We start from the raw sequence: 23478 nt of genomic DNA, 5'->3' as shown, positions 1-23478 counted from the left end.
CCGTTACTCTAAAGGGCAAGAAAAATACTGTGATCTCATATTTAGGCCATATCACGATGGCCTATCGTTACCACATCTGGCAAAAAAGTACTGTTGCATAATTATTAGGCCATAAACCCCAGCCCTATGTAATATATTAGGTAACATCAGTGTTGTCAGAACCTGGCCTCTCATATAAACAGAGCCTTGATTTATTGTTGTGCTGTTTTGGTTAAGGTGACATATGAGAACTGGAAAAGGACATAATTGAGATGAGAGGCTGCTCATCAAGTGCTCATCTTTTATATAACAGCACAGTTATCTCGTGTCATTCCAAATTTCAGACAGTCATTCTCACACCCAGCCCGCGCTCATAGCTTCAGCACATTATTGGCAGATCTCTTGTGTGGGAGGGATTTAGGGAACAATAGACATTCCACTTGTCCATTCATGCTTACAACAATCATGACTGACCACAAGTGTGTCAGGTAATTATGTTGACTTACTATAAGGGAAGCTGATGCGTGGTGTGACATCATCCTCAGTAGCCTTCAGTGACTGCAGACAGCTAACCAATAGCAGCGCAGCAGCTAGAAGACAGTGGATAGTTGAAGCTGATGTCCGCATGGTTGCCTGATCCCCTCACACAGACAAATGCTCAATGTTTGTTTTAAGATTCCTTGGACTTCATTAAGGTCCTCTTGACTCTGCAGAGCTTTATTTTCTCACTCCCATCTTCCTGCAGGCTGAGGGGTAGAGAACGTGTCCTTGACTTGATTCTTGTACTCCCAGAGGTACTTACACACGGTTAGCAGACTCTTAGCAGGAGGGCGAATCCTTTCTGGATTAAAGACTGCTTGTTGTCATCTCCTCATAGTGCTTTTCTAAAGCTCAGCACTAAGACCCAACCAGTGGCCATTTAGTTAAAGTCATTTTGGATCTGTAGAGAGAAGACACAGAAGATGTTTAATTATCTCTGATTCAACAACATTTTAAAGGCAAAATAAGAAATCTGCTGCAGTAGAGATCTATATGAAACCTTAGCATTACATACAACAACAACAAAGGCATAAGAGCGCACACTTTTGGTTGTAGTTTATTTTGGAAGATGGTGTTTAATACTGCAAACAATAAACAAAAAATAAAGAACTATGGTGGTAATAACTTCTAAAAGCATTAAAAAAAATCTCCGACCTCATCCCTCTGTCCTGTAACTTCAGCTCTAGTACACACATGGTGCCAGCTATTGCTTTCATGACAAAAACAAATATTTTTTCTTCTACTGTACACACACACTGCCAAAGAAAAATTCAACCAACAAATCGTTCAGACCACCAGCTAGCTAAGCAAACACTCTTGCATGGATACTGTGGCTGCTTACAGGTTATTTTTCCAAACTTTCATGCCCAAATAAACGTCCAATTTGCAATACAGCCCATGACGTTGACTAAAAGATAAAACACATGTAAGATTTTATTTTCAAACCCCAGTGTGAATTATGCTGTCATCAAAAATCAGTGAAGAGATCTCCAAGAAGATAACATGGCAGCTGAGCTCTAATTTTGAGGCTATGTGGGGAAAACATGAAAGCCTGGTGACTCCCAAGACAGCTCTGTAATTTGTCTCAAGGAGGCAGAATGAACACATCTGCTCTCTGACTTTTATTGGCGTCGATGTGAATGTGGAGATAAGCTGTTTGTTATGTGAATGTATGTATGCTGACATTTGATTTAGCAGGAGGTCAGACTTTCCTGGAAATCACTCGAAGTAAGTGTTGCTACCACCTGCTTCATCATATGTTTTAAAGCTCTATGATTAAAATAAACTGGATTGTGCGTCAGCAGTTTCTTAAAAGGCACTGACACAGTTTGGGATCAGTCTGATGAGGGCAAAGAAGCTGTAACCACATTAAACAGACAGTGACCTTTAAAATTAGTATGGTGAACTTGTTAGTTAACCCTTTATGGGGCAAGGAACCATATATGATCACTTTGGTACACTTACTCGTGGCCTCCCCCCAACTCTCGGTAATACAGTAGCACCAGAATGTTTTCTCAGCCAATCAGTGGATCAGTCAACATCAGAGACAGTGACATCACAGCATCTGACCAATGAGCAGAGGCCAAAAGCTTCTCAAACTTCCTGTTTCCTCTTGCAAAATAGTTTTATGTCTCTTTTGGTCCCAAACAAACGGCCTAACATTATAACTAATGATAAGCTGATGAAACACACACATTATAAAGGAGACTAGTAGTAGGGGTGGGAATCACTAATGGCCCCACGATACAATATTAACACGATACTTAAGCCACGATTCCATATTATTGCAATTTTAAACATTTTGCAATACACAGAGTATTGCGATCCCAGTGACTAAAAACACTGAAGAAGAACACTGAGCTCTTGCCAACCAGGGTGATTTTGGTCAAACAAAAGCTTTTTGACCAAACGATCTACCAGCCAAATGGAAGCTGTCAGCCCTAAATATTTGGCCAGGCTTTCAAAACCTAATCAGGAACCCAAACAGCTTCTTGATGCTTGTGTTTCTCCTGAGAAGAGTAGAAACATTAGGGAGCAGAGGGTGTTCCAGTAATTGAACTCAACTCATAACTTCTTGTTTCTGACAGCTCTGGGTGCCTCCCCTCAAGCTGGGCTCCCACAAAGGTGGTGACGTTTACACAGTAAACACTAGAGTGCACATGGCGCCTCTGGCTGAGAGCTGGCGTCACTGCAACAACTCCCAGGACACGTATTTGAGTTTTTTTTACAGTAGCTAATAAATCCAACAACAGTGGAGGATGGGCAGGGGGTCAGCTGGTTGCCCCTGGTTGTCTGCAGAGACAATTCCCTACTGCAGAGTACCATTTTAAAATCCTGATCAACCCAGACATACTGTGACAAACTACTTTTAAAACCTGTTCTCAAAGCTACCTGCCAAGACTGAACACAAGTTTGTCTCTCCCCTGGGTCTCAACTGGTAGACCAATATGTCTGTTATTCAATGCTTTACTACTGCCTGCTTTGGTTCCTGCTGCTCCACTGAAGCCTACTGGATCACTACAAGCTGAAACATCCATCTATGATCCACTAACATCTCCCTCCTACCCGGCTCATTCATGCTGGGACTGCATCAACAATAAGCAGCAGCCCAGCATGAGTTGCACACCCCAGGTCTTCATGTTCCCAGGGCAAACCCTTATGTAACTGCAGCACTTTAAACTTTAATGAAAAGAGATAGAGAGGGGCGACATTTGGAGGGTTTCCTAGCACTCTGATAAATTAAGACACATTTTGGCTAATTGTGTGACGGGTGAAGCAGAAATACACTCTTGTATTGACCTTTGAGTGTCTGAAGAGGATGCTAATTAATAAATTAATTAATTAATTAATTAATTGGGGGGTCTCAACACCACATAGTGTTCAAATGGTCACCTGATAAAAAGGTGATAATTAGATTTTAAGATGCATTCACTCTGATTGGTTCTGTCCAAATTGTTTTCTCATGCTGAATAATTATTTTCTTTGCGCTTTTACATTTTAGATTTAAATCATACGACTTATAAGAAAACTGGATCCTGGTCTACTTACTCTTTAAAACAACATCAACTCAACTGTACAAACCCCAGTTCCTTATCAACGTAAAATTCTGAGCTATTTAGAGCTTTACTTTTAAATAAGCTTTGCCTTAACTTTGAGAGGCACGTGGCTACATACAGACGCTCATAAAAGCATACGCATTTGGACATCAGTAATCTACGGCCCCACTGAAGACATCCAAGTGACAGTGTACAAGTGGTGATTGTATGAGGCGTTATGCTCCGCCCTCATCTGTTGCCAGCTAACTTTTTTGAATTGAGGTGTCTTTTCATTAAAAACTGATCTCAATAAGTTGAAGATACTAAAGAGTAAACCAACTTTTCATTTTCTTCGATGAATTTCACATATTGAGAGAGAAAAGCTGTTTGAAAAGGGCCAACATATCCAATATCATGCATCACAGTTTTAATACGTTGTACTTGCACAATGAGGTATCAATACATATGGATTTGCAAACACTTTGTCTCAGTACAGTTACAGACACAGCCTTTTCTACTTTGGTCTTCTTTAAGTCTTTAAAAGAGAAAGATTTATGGCTTATAATATTTGATGTAAACTACACTATGACAAGGACTAAGGTGACTGTTTATATGCAACAACCAGATCCTCTGTTATCATAGAATCGTTGGTGAAACTTCTTAAAACTGTTTGTTGTTTAACTTGATAAACTGTGTTAGAAAAGAGAGAAGACAAAAGGAGAGGAAGTGCAGGAGAAGCTGATGTGAGACAGGGGAAATGCAGCCTGAGTGAACTTGTGCACATGTGAAGAGAACTAAAGGTAAGCAAGCAAAGCAGATTAAAGTAGTTTTTGAAAAAGACATGAATAAAAGTCAAACACGCACACACCAGGATTTAAATCTAACCTGATTTAAAGAGCTTTAAAGTGTCTTGAAATCATTTCAACAGACCACTTATCTGGGTTCTTTATGGGCAGAGCACTCATTACAAAAGTCAAGAATCTCTGCCAATCATATTTCTTTCACCATGGAAAAGCCAAAATTGTGATCCTCATTAGAATTCAATAATTGGGCAGCTCTACTCTAAGGTGCCTGCTCACGGAAACATTAAACCATAAAGCTAAGAAGAAGTGGCTGTGTTTACTAATAGATGAAGTATGTCATTATAAAGAGGCCCCTGCAGCATACTCTAAAACTTGGGCTATCTGGGGAATCCAAAATACAGGATGACTCATGGTTATGAAGCCTTAAAATGTTCATAAAACTGTGGCCAGCAACCTGAGAAGGATAAGATGGATGATTAACACTCTGGAGGCAAATCTATTTAGACTTAGCAAGCACAGGGAAGGGCAAGTGAACTAATGTAATGAGGCACTTGTCTTGTTTTCTTTACATATCTTCTTACATTTAAAGTCTGTGTCATAAGTACATGTATTCTGGTGTAATTAATCGTGTAGTGTACTAATCCAGTCTGAAGAACAACGAAGCATGGATCTGAGGAAAAAAGCATTAAAAATTAATAAGCATTTAATCACATTTGACAGCAAGTACTCAAGCAAAGAAAGTTATCTTATTAGAAGCAATGATTATTGGACTTATAGGATTAGAGCTCTATTCAGCTGTGGCTATAACAGTACAGGCAACCCGCTACGTTCTGTGCTAAAGGACCCATCTGCTTGTTGAGAAGAAGGTCTGCTGCTCCTTGTATGTCGAAAGGGTGAATCTGGTGCCATATTGCTTAAGGCAACAGATTCATTAACCTTTCAAACTTTCCCGGAGGCTCCCTATTAATACCTGCATCTGCTGAAAGAGAGAAAGGATGTGGCGGACTTATGGGCCGATCCACTCGGCCAGGTCACGGCAAGTTCACTTTAAGGGGAGCAGCATGGATGCTAACCTTTTGGCTAGCTCTATATAAAAGTGTGGACTTTGCATTCACCAAAAAGCTCCCAATATTTGATCCCAGCAAAGTCACTTGTCTCTCATTTAGTCTTTGGCACAGGCCGAGGCACTTACAGAGATAATCAGCGACCCTGTGATGAAAGCTCCATCACAGAGCTCGACATGAGGCTAGATTAGGCCCCCGTCCAATCCATTAACAGAATCATGAGTACATCTAAGTCCAAAGTGAAAGAGAGCTATAAGAGCATTTGCATTTAATTGGGCAGCTGCAATCAAATTTAAAAGTTAAGTGGTTCAGTTTATGCCAGATTTAAGGGTGACTTTGAAAAACTGAAACTACACCCTAAACAAAAAGATATTTTTAAAAAGTTTTGCATTTTTGTAAAACAAAATATATCTGTCTTGTCAGCAACAGGAGAGCTTGTTTTTTCAGTGTCCAGCCTTAAAATAGCATGACCACTTTGGTGCAGATTACTATTCAGGGAGATTTATGGAGCCTTTATGTTGGGCAGAAAAGGCCTCAGCAGGTGACTGACAAGGCAAAGACTGCTTGCTGTGTCTGTCATTATAAATCTCACTTTAAGCAGTCTGCTTGGTTGAGTGGGCAGAGCATGATCGCTTTAAAGTCAACCAATGGGATGGGAGGAGGAAGGCAAAACATTTTCCTTAAAATATTGACGGTGGTCATTTTACAGCATGTTAAGTGTTACATAAATTATCACAATCATACTAGGCTGAAACCTTGCTGATCTCTTGCTAGCTGTATATTTTGTGGTCTTAATTTCACAGCATTATCTACTCAGGTTTTTAAATGTTGTATTTCTTTACATTCAAGTCAGGATTCATTAGGAAAAACTTCTATGCCGGAATATCATTGGCTAGAAGCATAGACTGAAGAAAGAATTGGACAAACCCGGTGTGACGTCAGTCGTCTGCTTACAATAGGCAGACTCAAACGGCTCTTGAAGCCAATCCGTGGAGGCTTCCATGTTAAAATCGCGGTCTCAACTGAACTTTGGATCAACCTAATGGCCCGCCCACTAAGCGCGGCTTCCTGTCAGCCTGCTAGCTAGCATTCCGGTTGACAGAAACGGAGCCTCTGCCTGTCGAGCTTTCTGTCAATCAAATAAGACGCGCCAATCAGCTTTCATCCTAAATATAATCCAAATGATCGTGGTACAAAAAATTCACCCCCCGTACAGTGGGAGCACAATAAGACACTAGCTAATGAGACACGTTTGGTTGGGGCGGGATTTCCGGCGTTCCTGCAGCAAGCTTCAAGTGGACACTCGCAGTATAGCAATTTTTTGCACTTCTGCATTGGCCTCATTTTTCAGGACCGGAGGTTGCTGCTTGATATATATATATTTTTTTGTCCTTGTTTGTTTTCGTTTTATTACTATTGTTGTTTTACTCATATTAAATGTTTATTTTACTATTACTTGTTTGTATGATTGTTTGTTTTCCTGGCAGGCCACATTGGTGATGGGAGGGTGATTTCAAGTTGTGTGGGTGTTCTTATGTAGGTTACTACCTCCGCCAAGGAGGTTGTGTGATTGGGTGGGTTTGTTCGTTTGTTTGTTAGCCACATAACTCAAAAAGTTGTGGACGGATTTTGATGAAATTTTCAGGAAATGTCAGAAATGGTATAAGGAAGAACTGATTAGATTTTGGGACTGATCCGGATCACCGTCTGGATCCAGGAATTTTTTTTAAGGATTTTGTACTATTGGGAGATAGGGCTAATGGTGGAGGTCTGGGCTGCTACCACTTTACACCAGTAGATGGCGAACATGAGTAACTTCAATCCCAGCATTATTTTGGGTGTGTCCTATTCGAAGTTTTGGAGTTTATAGAGTTTGAAAGATGCCCAGTCGAAGAGACGAGTTGGAGCATAACAGAGAGAAAGACAGCCAATTGTAGCGAGAATACTCACAATGCTGGGAGGAATAGAGGAATATTCACCACCTGTCATGACTTCCAGTTGTCTGGTGAGACAATGGGTGAGACTGTCAGTGCATCTGTTGGTACCAGCAGGCAATGCTTCCACCATGACAGTCCAACCATAGTGAAGCCAATGCTTTGCCTCACCACGTTTCCACCCCACCGGGGAGAGACCGCCCCATCAGCGAATGCTGTGGTGGGAGGCACATGGGGATAGATCCAGGAATTTTTTAAAGGATTCTTCATTATTGGGAGATAGGGCTAATGGCAGAGGTCTGCGCTCTCCGACTGCTTTTCTAGTTCTGTTTGATGTTTGTTCACTGGCTAACACAGCCACCTTGTTAAAAAAAAGGCAAATAAAAAAAACTCGAACGTCTTACATATGATCTCATGAATCTTTGATGTCTGTATCATATGTGAAGTTTAGTCGATAAATATATCTTGCAAAAAACCTTCTATGCTGGAATATCATTGGCTAGAAGCAAGCTATGCCAAACTTTACAGGTCAGACAGAAGTTCTGGGAAATTAAGCTTTGTAGATTATTTTATTTCTCCTATAAATTCAAATCATAAACAGTTTCACTGCATTGCTCTGAGAAGAATAAACTTTGACATTCACACGGACAACTTAACCCAAACATCTTTGCTTTGACTGTCAGGGTTGACTACCGTCACTGTAATCATGTCGGCTCCACTTGAGTGGAAGATACATAAATCAGATGCCAGATTTGTCTGTAGATTGTCAGTATCTACACCATATGCACACATACACAAGCCATGAAGAGGGCAATGCAACAGGACCACCATGGCGACATAACATAACTGTATATCCTTAATATTCACAAACTTGTCCATTTTTTCACACAAGCTGAAACAAATCAAGCACTAGTAAGAAAGTAAAGGCTTAATAAATTTCAGAAGTGCACAGTGGTTCAGTCAGGGTTAAAATGCTGATATTTCCTGTCTGTCTGTGAAGGTAGAGCGCTGTACTTTGATTGAACCAGGGTCCCACATCTCCTCTCTTCTAACCCTCACCATCGAGGAGCCAAGCAGACAGAAAGGCAGGCTCCTAAATAAATCACAACTGGGTTAAAAATAAACTGTAAAAACTTGGGTGCACACACTGGTCATTGCTTTCTTAGGGACACACAGTAGATTATGGATAATAAGTCTATCAGAGACAAATCTCCAGGATATCCTCTCACTGAGGCCTTCAAGTGGAATTTAATATGGGCAAACTCGTCATAACTCAAAACAAGCTTACAAAAACTTATTTCTAAGCAGATAAGGTTTTGTTTGAGGGCCTTCAAGGAAATTCCTATAGAGCAGGAAATTAAATACTGATTAAATGTAAATATTTTAAAGAATACCTTTTGTTAACATCAACAGAACTTAATCAATATGACATGCTTTTCACTACCATTTTACACACTGAGGTAAAAACCTACAGAGACAAGAATGTATTACAGCCAAAGAGATTTTCTTGTGTTTGCTCTCCAATATCATATATACCCTGCAGGTAATGTGGTTTTAACTTTGCTCCAAAGCAACCTCTGTGTTACAACATTAAAGAAAAGACTTTAACCTGGGTTAAAAAAAAGAAGCTCACTCCAACTGCAGAGTCTTTGATATCAGACAGCTGAAAACTGAAGATGTGGGATCTGATGCCTGAGGCAGAATTCAAATGAAAGAGACACATTTGTAGGAATATCACAAAGATCAGATCTGAGGCCAAAAATGATCCAATGATTTAAATGAGCCCTCTCAATTTTCTCTATGTAAATTTGTCTAATGATGACAAGTTACAGCAAAAGCTCAGCGTTAAACTTGGCAAATCCTCTGCAGTTATCATCATTAGTCAGAGAAAATGTAACGATTAGGCTATAAGTGATTAGACAAATGACCAACAATTTCCACTCTCATTTTGAGTATTTGGTGTTTTAACCTGTCTAACAGTAAATATACTTCATATAAAAAAATCATCAATTTCTGACTCTGTATTTTAATGTGAATAAGTTTGTCTGATATTGAACCCTTTGTTTTGTTTCAACAGTAGTCATCTGAATGCAATTTAAATGTTCTTTTTTATTGAAGTTGAGTAACAAAAAGGCTGGAAAACATCCTATCTTACAACATTATTTCCTGGACACAATGTTATCCGCCATCCTAAGTTTATTTTACGGGAACATGAAAGTCTCTGGGAATTGAAACCAACAGCCTTCACTGAATTATTGATTCACATGTGTGATCCCAGAGTGATAATAGTAGGATACTGACATTTCCTGCATGTATTATCAATAATTCAAAGAATCTTCTTTGTATTGATGACAGACTGTAATATATCCTGCTGTGGGACGTCCCTGATGTATTCAAATGCACAAAGACAATGACTTTCAAACAGCAAAATAACAGGAAAAATATGTATAACAAATTGGTATCATACCTAAGAGACAACAAACTTAGCAGAAACTGAAAAGCTTTTAAGATCAAAAATATTTTCCCATAGCCCAAAAATGACTTTGTTTGCTCTTCAAAATAGAAAGCATAGAGTAAACCCAGGCCAGGAATACACGCTTATAAAAGGCTACAGTCATGGATGAAAGTATTGGCACCCCTGGAATTTTTCCAGAAAATACACCATTTCTCCCAGAAATTGTTGCAATTACAAATGTTTTTGATATACACGTGTTTATTTCCTTTATGTGCATTGGAACAACACAAAAAAATCAGAAGAATAAAGCCAAAATTGATGTAATTTTACACAAAACTCAAAAATGGGCCAGATTAAATTACTGGCACCCTTTTAAAACTGTGGGTAAATCATTTTATTTCAAGCATGTGATGCTCATTTAAACTCACCTGTGGCAGTAACAGGTGCTGGCAATATAGAAATCACACCTGAAGCCAGTTAGAATGTATAAAAGTTGACTCAGCCTTTGTGTTGTGTGCCTGTGTGTGTCACACCAAGCATGGAGAAGAGAAAGAAGAGCCAAGAATTGTCTGAGGACTCAAGAAGCAAAATTGTGGAAAAATATGAACAATCTCAAGGTTATAAGACCATCTCCAGAGATCTTGAAATCCCTTTGTGCACTGTGCGTAATATAATCAAGAAGTTTATAACCCATGGAACTGTAGCTAATCTCCCTGGACGTGGACAGAAGAGAAAATTGACAAAAGAATGCAACGCAGGATAGTTGGAATGGTGGATAAACATCCTCAGTCAACCTCCACACAAATTCAGGCTGTCCTGCAGACTCGGGATGCAAAAGTGTCAGCTCGGACCATACGTCATCATCTGAATGATATGAAGTGCTATGGCAGGAGACCGAGGAGAACCCCACTGCCGACAAAGAGACATAAAAAAAGCCAGACTGGACCTGAGTAAGCCTCAGTCCTTCAGGGAGAACATTTTGTGGGCAGATGAGACTAAGGTAGAGCTTTTTGGAAAAGCACTTCATTCTACTGTTTACAGAAAACAGAATGAGGCTGACAAGGAAAAGAACACAGTACCTACAGTCAAACATGGTGGAGGTTCAAGGATGTTTTGGGGTTATTTTGCTGCCTCTGGCACTGGGTGCCTTGACTGTGTGCAAGAAACAATGAAATCTGGAGACTATCAAAAGATTTTGGGTTGCAATGTAGGGCCTAGTGTCAGAAAGCTGGGTCTGCGTCAGAGGTCATGGGTGTTCAAGCAAGACAGTGACCCAAAACAAACCTCAAAAAGCACCAAGAAATTGTTGGAGACAAAGCTGGAGCGTTCTGAAGTGGCCAGCAATGAGTCTGGATCTAAATACTATTGAACACCTATGAAGAGATCTCAAAACTGCTGTTGCAAGAAGCACCTGCAAATCTGAGAGACCTGGAGCAGTTTGCAAAAGAAGAGTGGTCCAAAATTCCAGTTGATAAGTGTAAGAAGCTTGTTGATGGTTATAGGAAGCGATTGGTTTCAGTTATTTTTTCCCAAGGGTGTGCAACTAAATATTAAGTTGAGGGTGCCGACAATTTTGTCTGGTGCCTTTTTTTGAGTTTTGTGTAAAATTATGTCAATTATGGCTTTTTTTCTACTGCCATTTTGTGTTGTTCCAATGCACATAAAGGAAATAAACAAATGTATATCAAAACATTTGTAATTGCAACAATTTCTGGGAGAAACGGTGTATTTTCTGGAAAATTTCCAGGGGTACCAATACTTTCGTCAATGACTGTATTTCATTATCAGACTGTATGCTATTCTGTGTTTTAATTAGGGTAATTAATCACAAATTAGACTGAATCGCAATATGTCCTGCTGCAATTTTCAAATCACAGACAGTGCAGTATTTCCTTAACCTGAAATGTGTCAAAATACCAGTTTAATACTTTTTTTTTGCAGAAGAGATTTTTTGTTCCGCATACTATGCATACATTTAAGTGTTGTTTATAAGAATAGTTTACAAAAATCCTACTTTTCCAGTTCATGTATTTGATTTTCTTAATCAAAACAAGAATACCATCAAAAAATAGCATCCCCTTCATTGATACCAAATTTGAGCCAAAAATGTAATTAGATGTTTTGTCCAAATCATTCATCCTTAGCTTAATTTATCTAATAACATGTTGGTTATAATACAGAACAATTTATTGCTTGTGTTTGTTAAACAATACATAAGATGAGGAACCTAACATACTTGCATATTAAATTGCAATTGCAATATTGAGAAAAAAAGGATGCAATTTGATTGTTTTCGCAAATCGTTCAGCCTTAGTTTTAATCCACATTAGTATCAAAACTTGTAAACTTGTTTGGCATGGCATGGCAAACCTTTGGCCAATGGGCTAAATAGAACTTTAAACAGTAGGACAGCCACTTCATTCATGTGCACAAAATTAACGTTCATACTGAATATGAGTAAGGCTTAGATACATACATACATGCATGCCTGAAAGTTTCTCTAAATCCTCCTGAAATCAGAGATAGAAATGTAACATGAATCTGTCGATGCACCGGCTTTAACGTTAGAGAACGGTTCTCTGGGATCTGCTGCTTCTTACCCTGACAGAGAGGAGCATGCAGCAAGGGGGTTCAGGCAGAGAGAGGGACAAAAGCACAGCAGTGACACAGAATACATTATGATTATCCTTATTATTTCACAGGGGTTACACTTTAAACAATTTAGAAACAACATATGTCCAACTCCACACAAAGATGCAGGATCTTTTTGTATTGAAGTAGCACTACTCCGCCCTCCATCATAGTATCTACTCCTGCATTCTGTTTAATTCATTGGTTGATTTTATTAAACCTCTTGACCACTTATTACAGTGCACACATTAAACTTGATGTCTGTTATATGCAGATTGAGAGCAGAGGAGAGAGACAGTGAGGTCTCCTGATCCTTAAAGGTTTTCCTTTACATCTTGACCTCCAGACTTCTTTTTCACTTCACCTCTGTAAATTTATGCTGCATGCTCTCTGGTATATGCTCTGAAATTACTTGGCTGGAACAAGTAGGCCCTGTTAATGGTTATCTTTAAAATTTAAAACAAAAAACAACTATCTGAAGTATTTCTTTAATATAATTCTGAACAGTTATTTCATTGTGATCACAGAAGTCATTTGAAAACTCTGTGAGTCAGTTTTTATTTCAGTAGTCATAATACAGTATAAATAATGCTGCAAAATCTTTCACTAATATTACTGATGTCAGGAAAATGTGCAGTTTTTTGGGTCCCATGAAAAAACAAAAATAATTTAATCTTCTAAAAAGATGCCTTGTTCAGTGCTTCAGGGCCCCTGCCCGTCATGAGTTCTTTGAATCATCTTAACTTTTCTTCTTGTTTTCCATCAGCGTAATCACATCAGTTCACTCTGACATCATGTGAAAAAATAAAAAAAGTAAAAGGTGTGTTTAGAAATCTGACAAGACTAGGACAACCCTATTAAGTTGTGATATTTAAACAATACACGTGGTTTTTACTCCCTCATTATCAGGCTCAAGGATGGACATGAAGAATACATTTGTTTTACACCGACTACCAGACAGATCTGTGCCTCTTGTTTCACCACAATTTGTGTATTATCAATCATCCAAACATGTGTGACTCTCCAAATGTTTATCTAAATGCAATGATTAAGCTAATGTTGTCACCTGCATTATCTGTAGGTTAGCAACAGGATTTGTTTTTCTAATGAAACCCATCTGAGTATGCTAGACAGACACAACAGCACTAAACAGCATGACAGAACCTCCCTTTGAGTGTGATCTTTCACTTGAATAGGCTCTGAGGAATATCCAGACTCTCTTTTCACATTTGTGCTCAGCTTTTCCATGCAGGAAGGAGCAATTATCATTTCAAACAAATGAGTGAAGCAGAACTGGCAGAGGAGATAAGTGCTCAGAGGAGAGCTGGGGTCACCTTATTCCCTCTGATACAGAGTTGCCCTTGCCTCAAATTATTCGAGCCTGGCGGGGGACAGTAGAAGATCTCTTCTTGAAAAACTCACTAAGCGTCAATAATTAGCTGTGAGAGTCAGTCAGACTGCAGTGTGATAGGAAGCAATATTTCCCACTTGTTCATGGCTCTTCAAGAAACTGTGGCAACCTCTAAGGAAGTATTTTACTGTATTTTTCAGTAAATGCTTTAGACTCAGTGTAAAATACATTTCATTTATCTCATTTCACTCATATGTAATTGAATGTTTAAAAGCTTTTCACACTTCAACCTGATGACCCTTTTAAAGTAGACTAACAAAGAGTGAAAGCAAATCAGGAAATCCTCATCATTAGAGCCAAATATTTCACTTTCAGTGGGAACATTAAAAATGAGGAAAAAGAGGAAGTTCAATTTCCACTTGCTAAAGGCTCTACAGCTCAACGCACTGCAATTTCTATACTGTCCAAAAACATGAGCAGCGAGAGGGTATTGTTCCCCTGCCTGCAGTCTTCTTCAGAGCTCAGCTGTATAAGAAAAACTTAGCATTAAGGCTGCAAATGGCCACAACACAAGACAACATCTCATCCATCTCCTGGGCTGATTATGATGTCAGTCAATTCTGTGAACAAACTCTGTGGCGTGACAAAAGAGAGTCAAAGATTTACAGTCATGTAATCACACAATAGAGGTCTTTGTGAGGTCTGCAGCACGCTGTGTTAGCATCACAGTTCATCTGCTAATTACGCCATCAAATCCATGGACTTGGCTATCCATAGTGGACCGTTCATCTCATGACTTAAACATGGAGCAGGGGGGCACGATTAATCCCTGCAGTTAAACCAATGTGAGGACTCATTTCTTTACTCGCTTTGACAGGCAGGGCAATAGGATTTAAGAGTGTATCAGATGACGATATTCTGCCTCTGGCCCCTGCTTCACCTTGTCAGATTCACCCTGCAATCACAGCACAGTGTTCAGGTACCAACATCAATGATGGTACCGATAAGCCTTGACCACAACAGTGTTCACATTACTCATCCCAAGTGAGACCATGACACAGTGTGTCTGAGTCGTTTGTCTGGTTCACCACCTCCACACTGTTGGTTGTTTACTCTCAGCAAACATGTCAACTACAAAAATACTCATGCTTGTTTACTGTCAGGTCCTCTGTCTTTGTCTCTGAAGTTGTCATCAATAAAGGAAGCCGCAAGTCAACAGTGTGGTCACACCTGACACAAAGCAGCTGATGATAGCTGAGACATGAGATGGATCAGTCATGGGGACACTAATCATTTGTACAACTGTAATTTAAACGCAGTTTTAAATTATTGAAGAAACTGTTGATTTCAAACAAAATATTATGTACAGGGATGTATCAAACTACTTGTCTTGGTAAAGGGCTGATTTTTACGCTTCACATTAAATAAACAAGCCAGTCATTCTCAGCAATATTTGTGTTTTTTAAAGGGACCATTAATCCTTCACATAATATCGCAAAGAAAGCCTGCCTGATGCCACATTTATGTTAACACTCTACAAACAAATCAGGTGTATATGCCAAAGAAAATTTTGCACCAATATGTCATGTATTTATAATGCAGACTAGACTTCAAATTAAATTCACAATCAAGGATGGCAACTATATGTGACAGTTCCACCTTCACTTTGTCATTACAGAGTCAACCTAAGGGAGCGATATCTTTCAACAGTGAGAACGACATCTACTGAGGAACAATGGAGCACTCTGTCACCTGTTTTAAGCACCATGTAACTTTGGCAGCGGGCCGTGGTTCTACTGAGAGAAGTGCAGAAAGCTCTAGTTCACACGTCAGCTTTCAGCTTAAAAGAAGCCAGTTAGTCCATCTTAGCACTGTTTGATGAAATGGCTATGGATAAGAGACAGAAGGGGATAGTGATGGATGAAGCTAAGAGGAGAACGAGAAAAGTGACCAAGCAAGAAGGTGGACAAACAGCACTCCACTGCCTCTGTGTCCCACTGTTCTTGTTTGTTTTCATTCTTGCATTGATATCCAGTTAAGTGAAATTATGTCTAATGTCATGTCAGTGGGCTCAAAGGTGTTGATTATGTCACCAGATCAATCCTTCTTATGACACTTCATGGCTGTGAATACTGTGATAACTGAAGACTTCTATTTTAATATTCAGGCCTATTTGTGCTGCTTGCTAGTGTTAGCATCTTCATTAATCTTTAGCTCTGCCACTCAACAGGTAGGATTTATGTGTTGCTGTACAGTAATTGCCTTTTTCTCCAAAGCAACAGACAGGCAGACATTTCCTGAGTTATCCCTCCTTTACATTAAGTCCACATGACTTGATGTCGCTAATGTCGCTCTCATAAGGTGAGTGAGATTAAAGATGCTGAGCCAAAGCACGGTGGAAGAAGCTAGGGCAAAAAGCAGAAGAGCCCCAGTGAACTAATCTCTAACTTTAAGGCCTGTGCATCGACTAATTCATGGTGCATTTCTATCTAACCAGTGCACCACGGACCAGTGCAGTCCAACCTATTTGACAATACTGATCAAGATTGGTTTATCTTTACACCACCAGTAAGCCTGTATTGTTTTTAATGTCATTCTCATGATTAGCAGCTTTGTCTGGGGCATAAAGTTATCCAACCTAAATTGATTTGTACATAAATAAATACATTTCAGTCAGGAACATCTTCGTCATATATTAATTGCAAAATGGATATTTTTCTTGGTGGAGAAGGCTCTGCTCAAAAGATGCTCCCTGGGTTGGCAAAGAAGCATGATTTGACTTTCAATCAATATTGACAGAAATTGTCACATCAGCCGATACCATTATCATGCAGATAATATCAGGCATCCCTAATAAATGACTCCAACTTACATGAAAAATCTGGCTCTTCTGGTTGATCTCAAAGTTTTCTCATGCATTATCCGAGTACGTAAGGGATGCCTGATATTATCAGCATGATATCTAAAAACTTAAAAAGTTCATTATCATATAGGCAGATCAGATTTTTCTGAAGATATTCATAACCAGTATATTGGCTGTAAATATCAGCCATTATTGGCTGTATGTATGAATAATTTTGGGTGTTTTTTTGGCCAGACCCTTAGACCTACATCATCGTTAGTCTTTTTCTTTGTTCATCCTCATTCCTTAAATTCTAATGTGTTTAAAAGACCAAAGTTTTAGGTCATAACTGCATTTGTATCATTGTCTAAGTTTGTAAAATATCAGCATATCAGATATCAACTAGGGCTGTAAATGTGAACGCCTTAATGCTCGTGATTAATCTTGAAACGGGTTAAAAAAAGAATAACATGAGGAGAGACCCAGGTCTGCTTAATGGCAACTTTGTTTTTAAGCAGGTGGTTAGATAAAAGTTGAGATACAGCCAAAGCTGTGGATACATACTGCAGTGATGAACTGTCTTTACACCGAAGCACAACAAGTCTTAAGTACCACCTTCAGGCAAAGCGCATCTTTGGTAATGTTAGCAAAGACACTAACAACAACATGGGATCAAGCCATGGTCGTCAAGATACACCGGCGGAGTCCAGCAGACCTGGATTTGTCCACAAAACGTCAACATCTAAGCCAACTAATGCGATTGGTGACGGGTCGCCAAAGACTGCAGACCATTAACATCGTTGACAACAAGCAGCTTTGAGATCGCCAGATCACCTTGGGTGACCCATACCAATGACCATCTACAAGGAGAACTTAATCACAAGAATCCATGAACTGTATGGCAGCGAAAAGGCAATGAAAGTGGAGCCGCTGGTCAGAGCTATATTTATTATACTAACAGGAGACATAAGACTGAACATCTGTGAGCAACCACAGCTACCTCGGGGTAACAGCACACCTGACCATTCACTCTGCAGCAGAAGTTATTTTGTACCTGACAGGTTTGTCTGCTGGGCTCACCTGCAGATTACAAATATTATTGCACAGAGAATTAAGACATTCTTACTTACAAATCATTACAACCAAGCTGAGATGTTAAAGTTTAAAAACTATAGTTTGTTAAATATTCATTTATTCAAACACCATACTTTTACTTTTTTTATCTGAAACTAGTGGTGCAAAGATAATCCGATATGGATCGGTCAACCAATCTTGACGTCAATGGTCCGAATGCATCAGTCCGTGGAGTACTAGATCAGTAAAAATGCAGCAGGAATGTATCTAGTGAATTAATTCAAGAATGAAAACAATCAAGAATGGTCAGATACACAGAGAAAGGAAATAACCATGTTTTTGTGACATGTAGACTGAATACTCACATTAAGAGGAATTATGTAAGGAAAATAATGTATAGAAAGCTGTTTTAATTTGACTGTTTTCCATATTATTTTAACCCCTTGTTCACCTGTACCAGCAGACACACAGAGCTCTGTCTATCCAAATCTCCTTGTGACTTTAAACTTGTTTTAATTTGTGCATCTTGGGAAATTTGATATTAAGTTTGTACTGTTATTGGGATTAATAATGCTCAGGAAGTTGCAAGCACAGAAGGACGAACATGTACCAGTAAAAATTCATTTTCATATTTATCTCCCAATTTAATGTGAAAGTAAGACACCTGGGTGTGATGAAAATGCTCTTAAACATAATTTCAGACAGTTAGGACAGGAGGCCTGGCATTTAGTCTGTTTTAAAGAACTTAGATTATTATGAAATTACCTTGTTTTCCCCTTTTTTGCTAATTTTTGTTAAAGCAGAAAGTAATTTTGATTCTATAATCAGATTGTACCGGATCAAAACGAATCGTTTTGTATTTTGATGAATCGTCAGTGAATCGAATTGTAGTAAGTGAATCGAGATTCATATCAAATCGTCTTGAGGAGAGATGCACACCCCTATCTGAAACAAAATGCAAGTAAATGACAGTATTTAGGCCTAATAGGCATAATTTATTAATAGTAATTTTTTTATAAAGCACTTTCAAAGTGCTGTACATAGAATTTAGAGAATGAAAAAAACACGACAATAAGAAAGTTCAAAAATCTTAAAATTTTAAAAATTTATAAAAAAAATACTTAAATTACTTTTTTTTAAAAATGCTGTGATTGATCATGACTTATCCCAGCGTAGTGTTGTGATTTATTTGATTAATTTTTTAAAATCAAGTAACAACACTAATATCAGCAAATATGCAATATCATACATCCCCAAAGTACACTGTCCAAATGTCTTTTTTTTTTTTTTTTTTTTTTTTTGCTTTAAGAACGACCAACTCACTAAAACAGACACACTACAATCCTTTCAACCTAAAACAAAACAATTTATTCAAGAAAACTCTCCCACCACAGGCTACACATAGTTTTCAATCAGTCCCAATAATAAATCACTTTTCTCTGCTGAAGCATGCTTTAATCAATACATGCTCGGAGCTCTGTATCAAATCACAGTAAATCAAATTGGTGTTAAACAAGTTGAAAATCCTAAGAGAAACTGTAGTCTCAAATTTTGGCACTACAATATGAGCTGTCAAAGTTTTCTAAAACAGATAACACAGTCTCAAAGTAATTTAAACTGAAGTGTATCCTGCTGTAAACAGTGTTTAAAAATCTTTGAAGATGTACAGGACTCCTTTTCTTTTATGTAGGAGCCTGATAACCTTTCTTCCTCTTACTTGCCTTGGGATTCTTAGTTGTCAAAGTAAAATGGTTTTCCCATGTGAATACTTAATCTCAAAACTGTTTTGGCACAAAACTGAAAAAAATAATTGAATCCAAAATGTTCCAACTAAAATATTTGCTAACATTATCAGTGATTCATTAGGGAAAAAAACACACTGTTTACAATGAAAGTATGTTTTCCACTATAAACACCCTGCGAATCCTTCTCTCTACAACAAGTGAAGAAGGATAGGGAGGACTTTAATTTCTCTCTGGAGAGGAAAATGTTACATAACATACTTTCCACCCAAAGACAGCTCTGTGAGACCTCACCCAAGTGACCACAGAGACTTAACTCTAACTATCTTTGTAGCACTTGCCAGATGAGACACAATAACAGTGACGGGATATAAAGCTTCCTTTAAACATTTTGTGAATGCCGGTCAACCTGGATTTGCAGGTTAAACAAGGATCTGCTGCTTCTTATTATGGGAAAGGAAACACTCTTTTTCCACCGTTAGATCTCTGTGATTGGATTAAAGCAACACTGGAACAACAACAACAACCAAAGTTTGAGGTTGCAATTCTTCTTCTCTCTTAATTTGATTCAGCGGTCAATCTGAAAGGTACTACATGATAGTAAGACTGTAGAATATTGAATATTCTTTAAATAAAATGAGAAAACACTTGATGGAAATCTGATAAAGGAAAGTGACATGTTGAATCTTCTCTGTAAACAGAGAAGGCATGTTAGCCAAAAAGCAAATATTGATCTGCCTATCAACACTGATGTAAATCTGTGGTTGAAATGGGATATGCATTTAGTTGCAGCTACAGACTCAGCTCCTGTACATTGATGACCGGTTTGATATAAATGGGTCAGACTCAAGTTGAGCACATGTTTTTTGCAATCAAAAGCAGATTTCTATGTGGATGTAATGCCAGAGTGGATGAAGATCATGCAACAGCATAAACTACAGAAAGAGGTTCAACTGTACGCTTCCCAGAGAGACATCACCTGCATTCAGAGCCCTCCTTTGGCCCTCCATCTAAACCCCTGCAGGGCCTGGCCAGCCTTTACACAGGACCTGCAGGTCATGAGTATAAATATGAATGGCCCTACAACCAGTAAACAAAGCTTGGCACAGACACAGCAGAGACAGTGAGCAAATGTGGCGGTAGCCAGGTTTCAGTGAATGCTAATGCAAACCCTTAAACCTTATTGCCAATGTGTAAAAGCGAGGTGTGACTTTTCACAGTTTAAGTTGCAATAATGCTACGAGAATTCTTCTTCTCACCTCTTATGTCAAATGTTCTCCCCACAGGAAAACTTGAGAGAAAACAAAACATGCATGGGATTTAACACACTGCAACAACAACACCTTCCTGAGCCGATCTGCACTAACTCAACTCAGCTGATGAAAAGGCGGCATGCCTGGCTTCATGCCTGCCCCGTCATCCTGGGTGCATTCTGGCTGCAGCCCAATGAAATGACTGTTTTCCCACATCTCAGCCCAGTATGAGAAGCTGTTGCACTAGGGCCCTGAACACGCAAGTTCCCATCAGCCTGTACTGCGTGCTTCCCGTCACCCTGGTCTCAGCTGTGGGGACATCTCTGTAACCTCCTGGGGGATGGAAGCAGAATAGCGTCTTCCCTCCCTGCTTCCCACTTCACATCTAACTCCTCACCACAACTTCTCCACATGCTGACCATTCCTCTGAAGTTGTTACAGTGGGTGGAGGGCTGGGTGGAGTCTCTGTGTTTGTTTTGAGTGTTTGATTGTGTGGGTGGGGGTCTGCATGTGTGCTTCAGCGAGGGAGAAGAAGTCAAAATACTTTACGAGTGCTTCAAAAGAAGAGGTTTCTGCAGCTTTGTTTACGGTGGGAGGCTATCAGTGTTGTTAAAGGCACTGATAAGGTATCATACACGCACAGATGAGCAACAGAGGCCCAGAGGGGAAAAAAGATTGCTTCACCAGCCATTTACTGTCAGATTCCAACAAAGCATATCAGCACCATCTCAACACTAAACTTGCACGCACCACAGCCTCCAGATTTGAACCATCAGTCCGGGCTGAGGAGCACAGCTTAGGCACTTGTGGTTTGGGCCTCATTAGGGTCAAAAAAGGGTGATGCTCTAAGGTTAAGGTCGTGTTTTTTTTTCACAGAAATGCAATGGAGGTATGTCAACACAACAGTGAGGTAGGAGGAGGCAGCTGTTGGGGAGACAAGGACAACAAACTGAATTTAAAAGGTTCCACATGTTGCAGCTGCAATATTTTTCAATCTGTCTTAAATGCTTAAAACGTATCAGAGCCTATGTTGTGTGTAGTAATTTGTAGCCTTTATGTGAATAGCTGTTTACCCATATGAGAAAACAGAGGGCCAGTCCACTAAGCTGTCTTTCCATCTAAATATGCCTACAGCTTTTAAAATAATAATGTAATTAACGCTGCAGCTTTACATGTTTGGATTTAGAAGGCATATGTTTTTTTTGGAGGGTTAAGCTCGGAAGCAGGGAACCTGTGTGTGCAACACATCCTTGACATCCCTGATGGGATAAACTTATCAAAACAGGTATAACAACAATGTGTGCACATGTACGATGGTTTTAGCTCTAATTCGCCAAACACAGGAGTAGAAAACAGCATTAAAATTGCAATAAGACAACGAACAGGACCGCAAACGAGCCTGTGCAGGAGTGCATGAAGACTGTCTTAATGTCGACTACCAATGCAAAACACTCAAAATGTCAGCTCTTTCGATGTAAATGTGTATTTCATAAACTCCGCCCTTAACTAAGATAAATATACTTAGTTGATATTGTTTGTGTCATCCCCGCCCGCTAAAAAAAGGTGTTTAACCTGAAAATGCAAGAGCACCCAACATCCGTGAAAAGACCTTACCGTGCACGCGCTGCAGTGAAAAGGAGAAAAAAAACTCCGCCACAGCTCGGGTCTTCCCCTTCTTTACAAAAATGTGCCGAAAAATTAGACAGAAACTCCTCATAAATCCTGAGCTTGATTTTGTGTGAGCAAGTGTCCGTTTGAAGGCTATGTCCGTGTGGTTGTGTCCATCCTCCGTGCGCCTGCAGACGAGCCTCTACTACGCTGAGAGGGCTGCTCGCTTTGGGCTCGTAAACTTTAGCTCCGCCCCCCGCACGAGCTGCCGGCTGCAGCCACAGACTGCAGGAGGAGTCTGCGACACACATGTGCCACTCATTTCCTCCAGAAATCTCTCCTTACTGGAGCATGCAGGAAAATATTCTGCCCGGTTCCAATCCACGTTTGTAGTTTCCCTTCTCACTTCAAGGATAACAGCCTTAAAGTCTCCGACTAAAGCAGGTTCAGTAGCTACACAGACATGTAGCCTACCGTTCAGACCCCACCACCCGAAAACATGATGATGGGCTTTGCTAAACTTCTTTGGAATCTGATCATTTCTTCCAGGAAGTTGCAAAAGACTTCAAGTGTTTTACAAGGAGTTTTTCTTAAGACCTAATAGGGGACATATGTGCAATCACTAGCTTCTCTCTTTCATTTTTCTTGTGTCATTTATTTCCACAGTATTACGGTCAGGCCTGCCCCCAATTTGGCTGGGCCCCTGAAAACCCCAGTGGGCCCTTCACAGCTTGGTTGATGACAGTGATCAGTAGCATCGGTGCTTACATCCTGGCTAACAGTTGCTTCATTTTGGAGCTGAAAAGTGTGTCCAGCAATCAACAGTTTTGCCTCTTAAAACCCATTTTGTCACTTTCAAACTTCTTTTCACCATCTCATGCCCATTTGTGCCATTTTATGCTATTGTTAACCAATTTTTGCCCCTGTTAGCCCATTTTTGTCACTTTCAACCACATTCACCTGTTTTCGTTGGTAAATTTTTGCCTCATTTTCCCATTTTGCCATTTTTTAATCAGCTTCTCCCATTATTTTTGCCCATTTGAAATTTTTTTTTTTTTTTTTTTTTTTTGCTGTTGTTAACCCATTTTTGGCAGCTTGTATCCTATTTTTGCATCTTTACCAATGTTTGCCACTTTATCCATTTTTCACCTTTAATTGTTGGCTAAT

The 23478-nt window shown here is 39.4% G+C and overlaps 1 protein-coding gene across 1 annotated transcript in view; it reads right to left on the bottom strand.

Annotated features, from left to right (window-relative positions):
• Positions 1–22537, bottom strand: part of sema4bb (sema domain, immunoglobulin domain (Ig), transmembrane domain (TM) and short cytoplasmic domain, (semaphorin) 4Bb) — a 64968-nt gene extending 42431 nt beyond the window's left edge. The window contains exons 1-2 of the mRNA XM_041783332.1: positions 22318–22537; positions 486–919 (exon numbers count right to left, since the gene is read on the bottom strand). Coding sequence (XP_041639266.1) covers positions 486–606 — 121 coding nt within the window. The 5' untranslated portion in view covers positions 607–919; positions 22318–22537. The remainder of the gene's footprint in view (positions 1–485; positions 920–22317) is intronic.
• Positions 22538–23478: the final 941 nt, after the last annotated feature.

Source organism: Cheilinus undulatus, linkage group 1, assembly GCF_018320785.1.
Source record: "Cheilinus undulatus linkage group 1, ASM1832078v1, whole genome shotgun sequence".
Classification (NCBI taxonomy): domain Eukaryota; kingdom Metazoa; phylum Chordata; class Actinopteri; order Labriformes; family Labridae; genus Cheilinus; species Cheilinus undulatus.
Note: the sequence above shows the minus strand (reverse complement) of the source record. Positions and strands in the feature narration are given on the sequence as shown.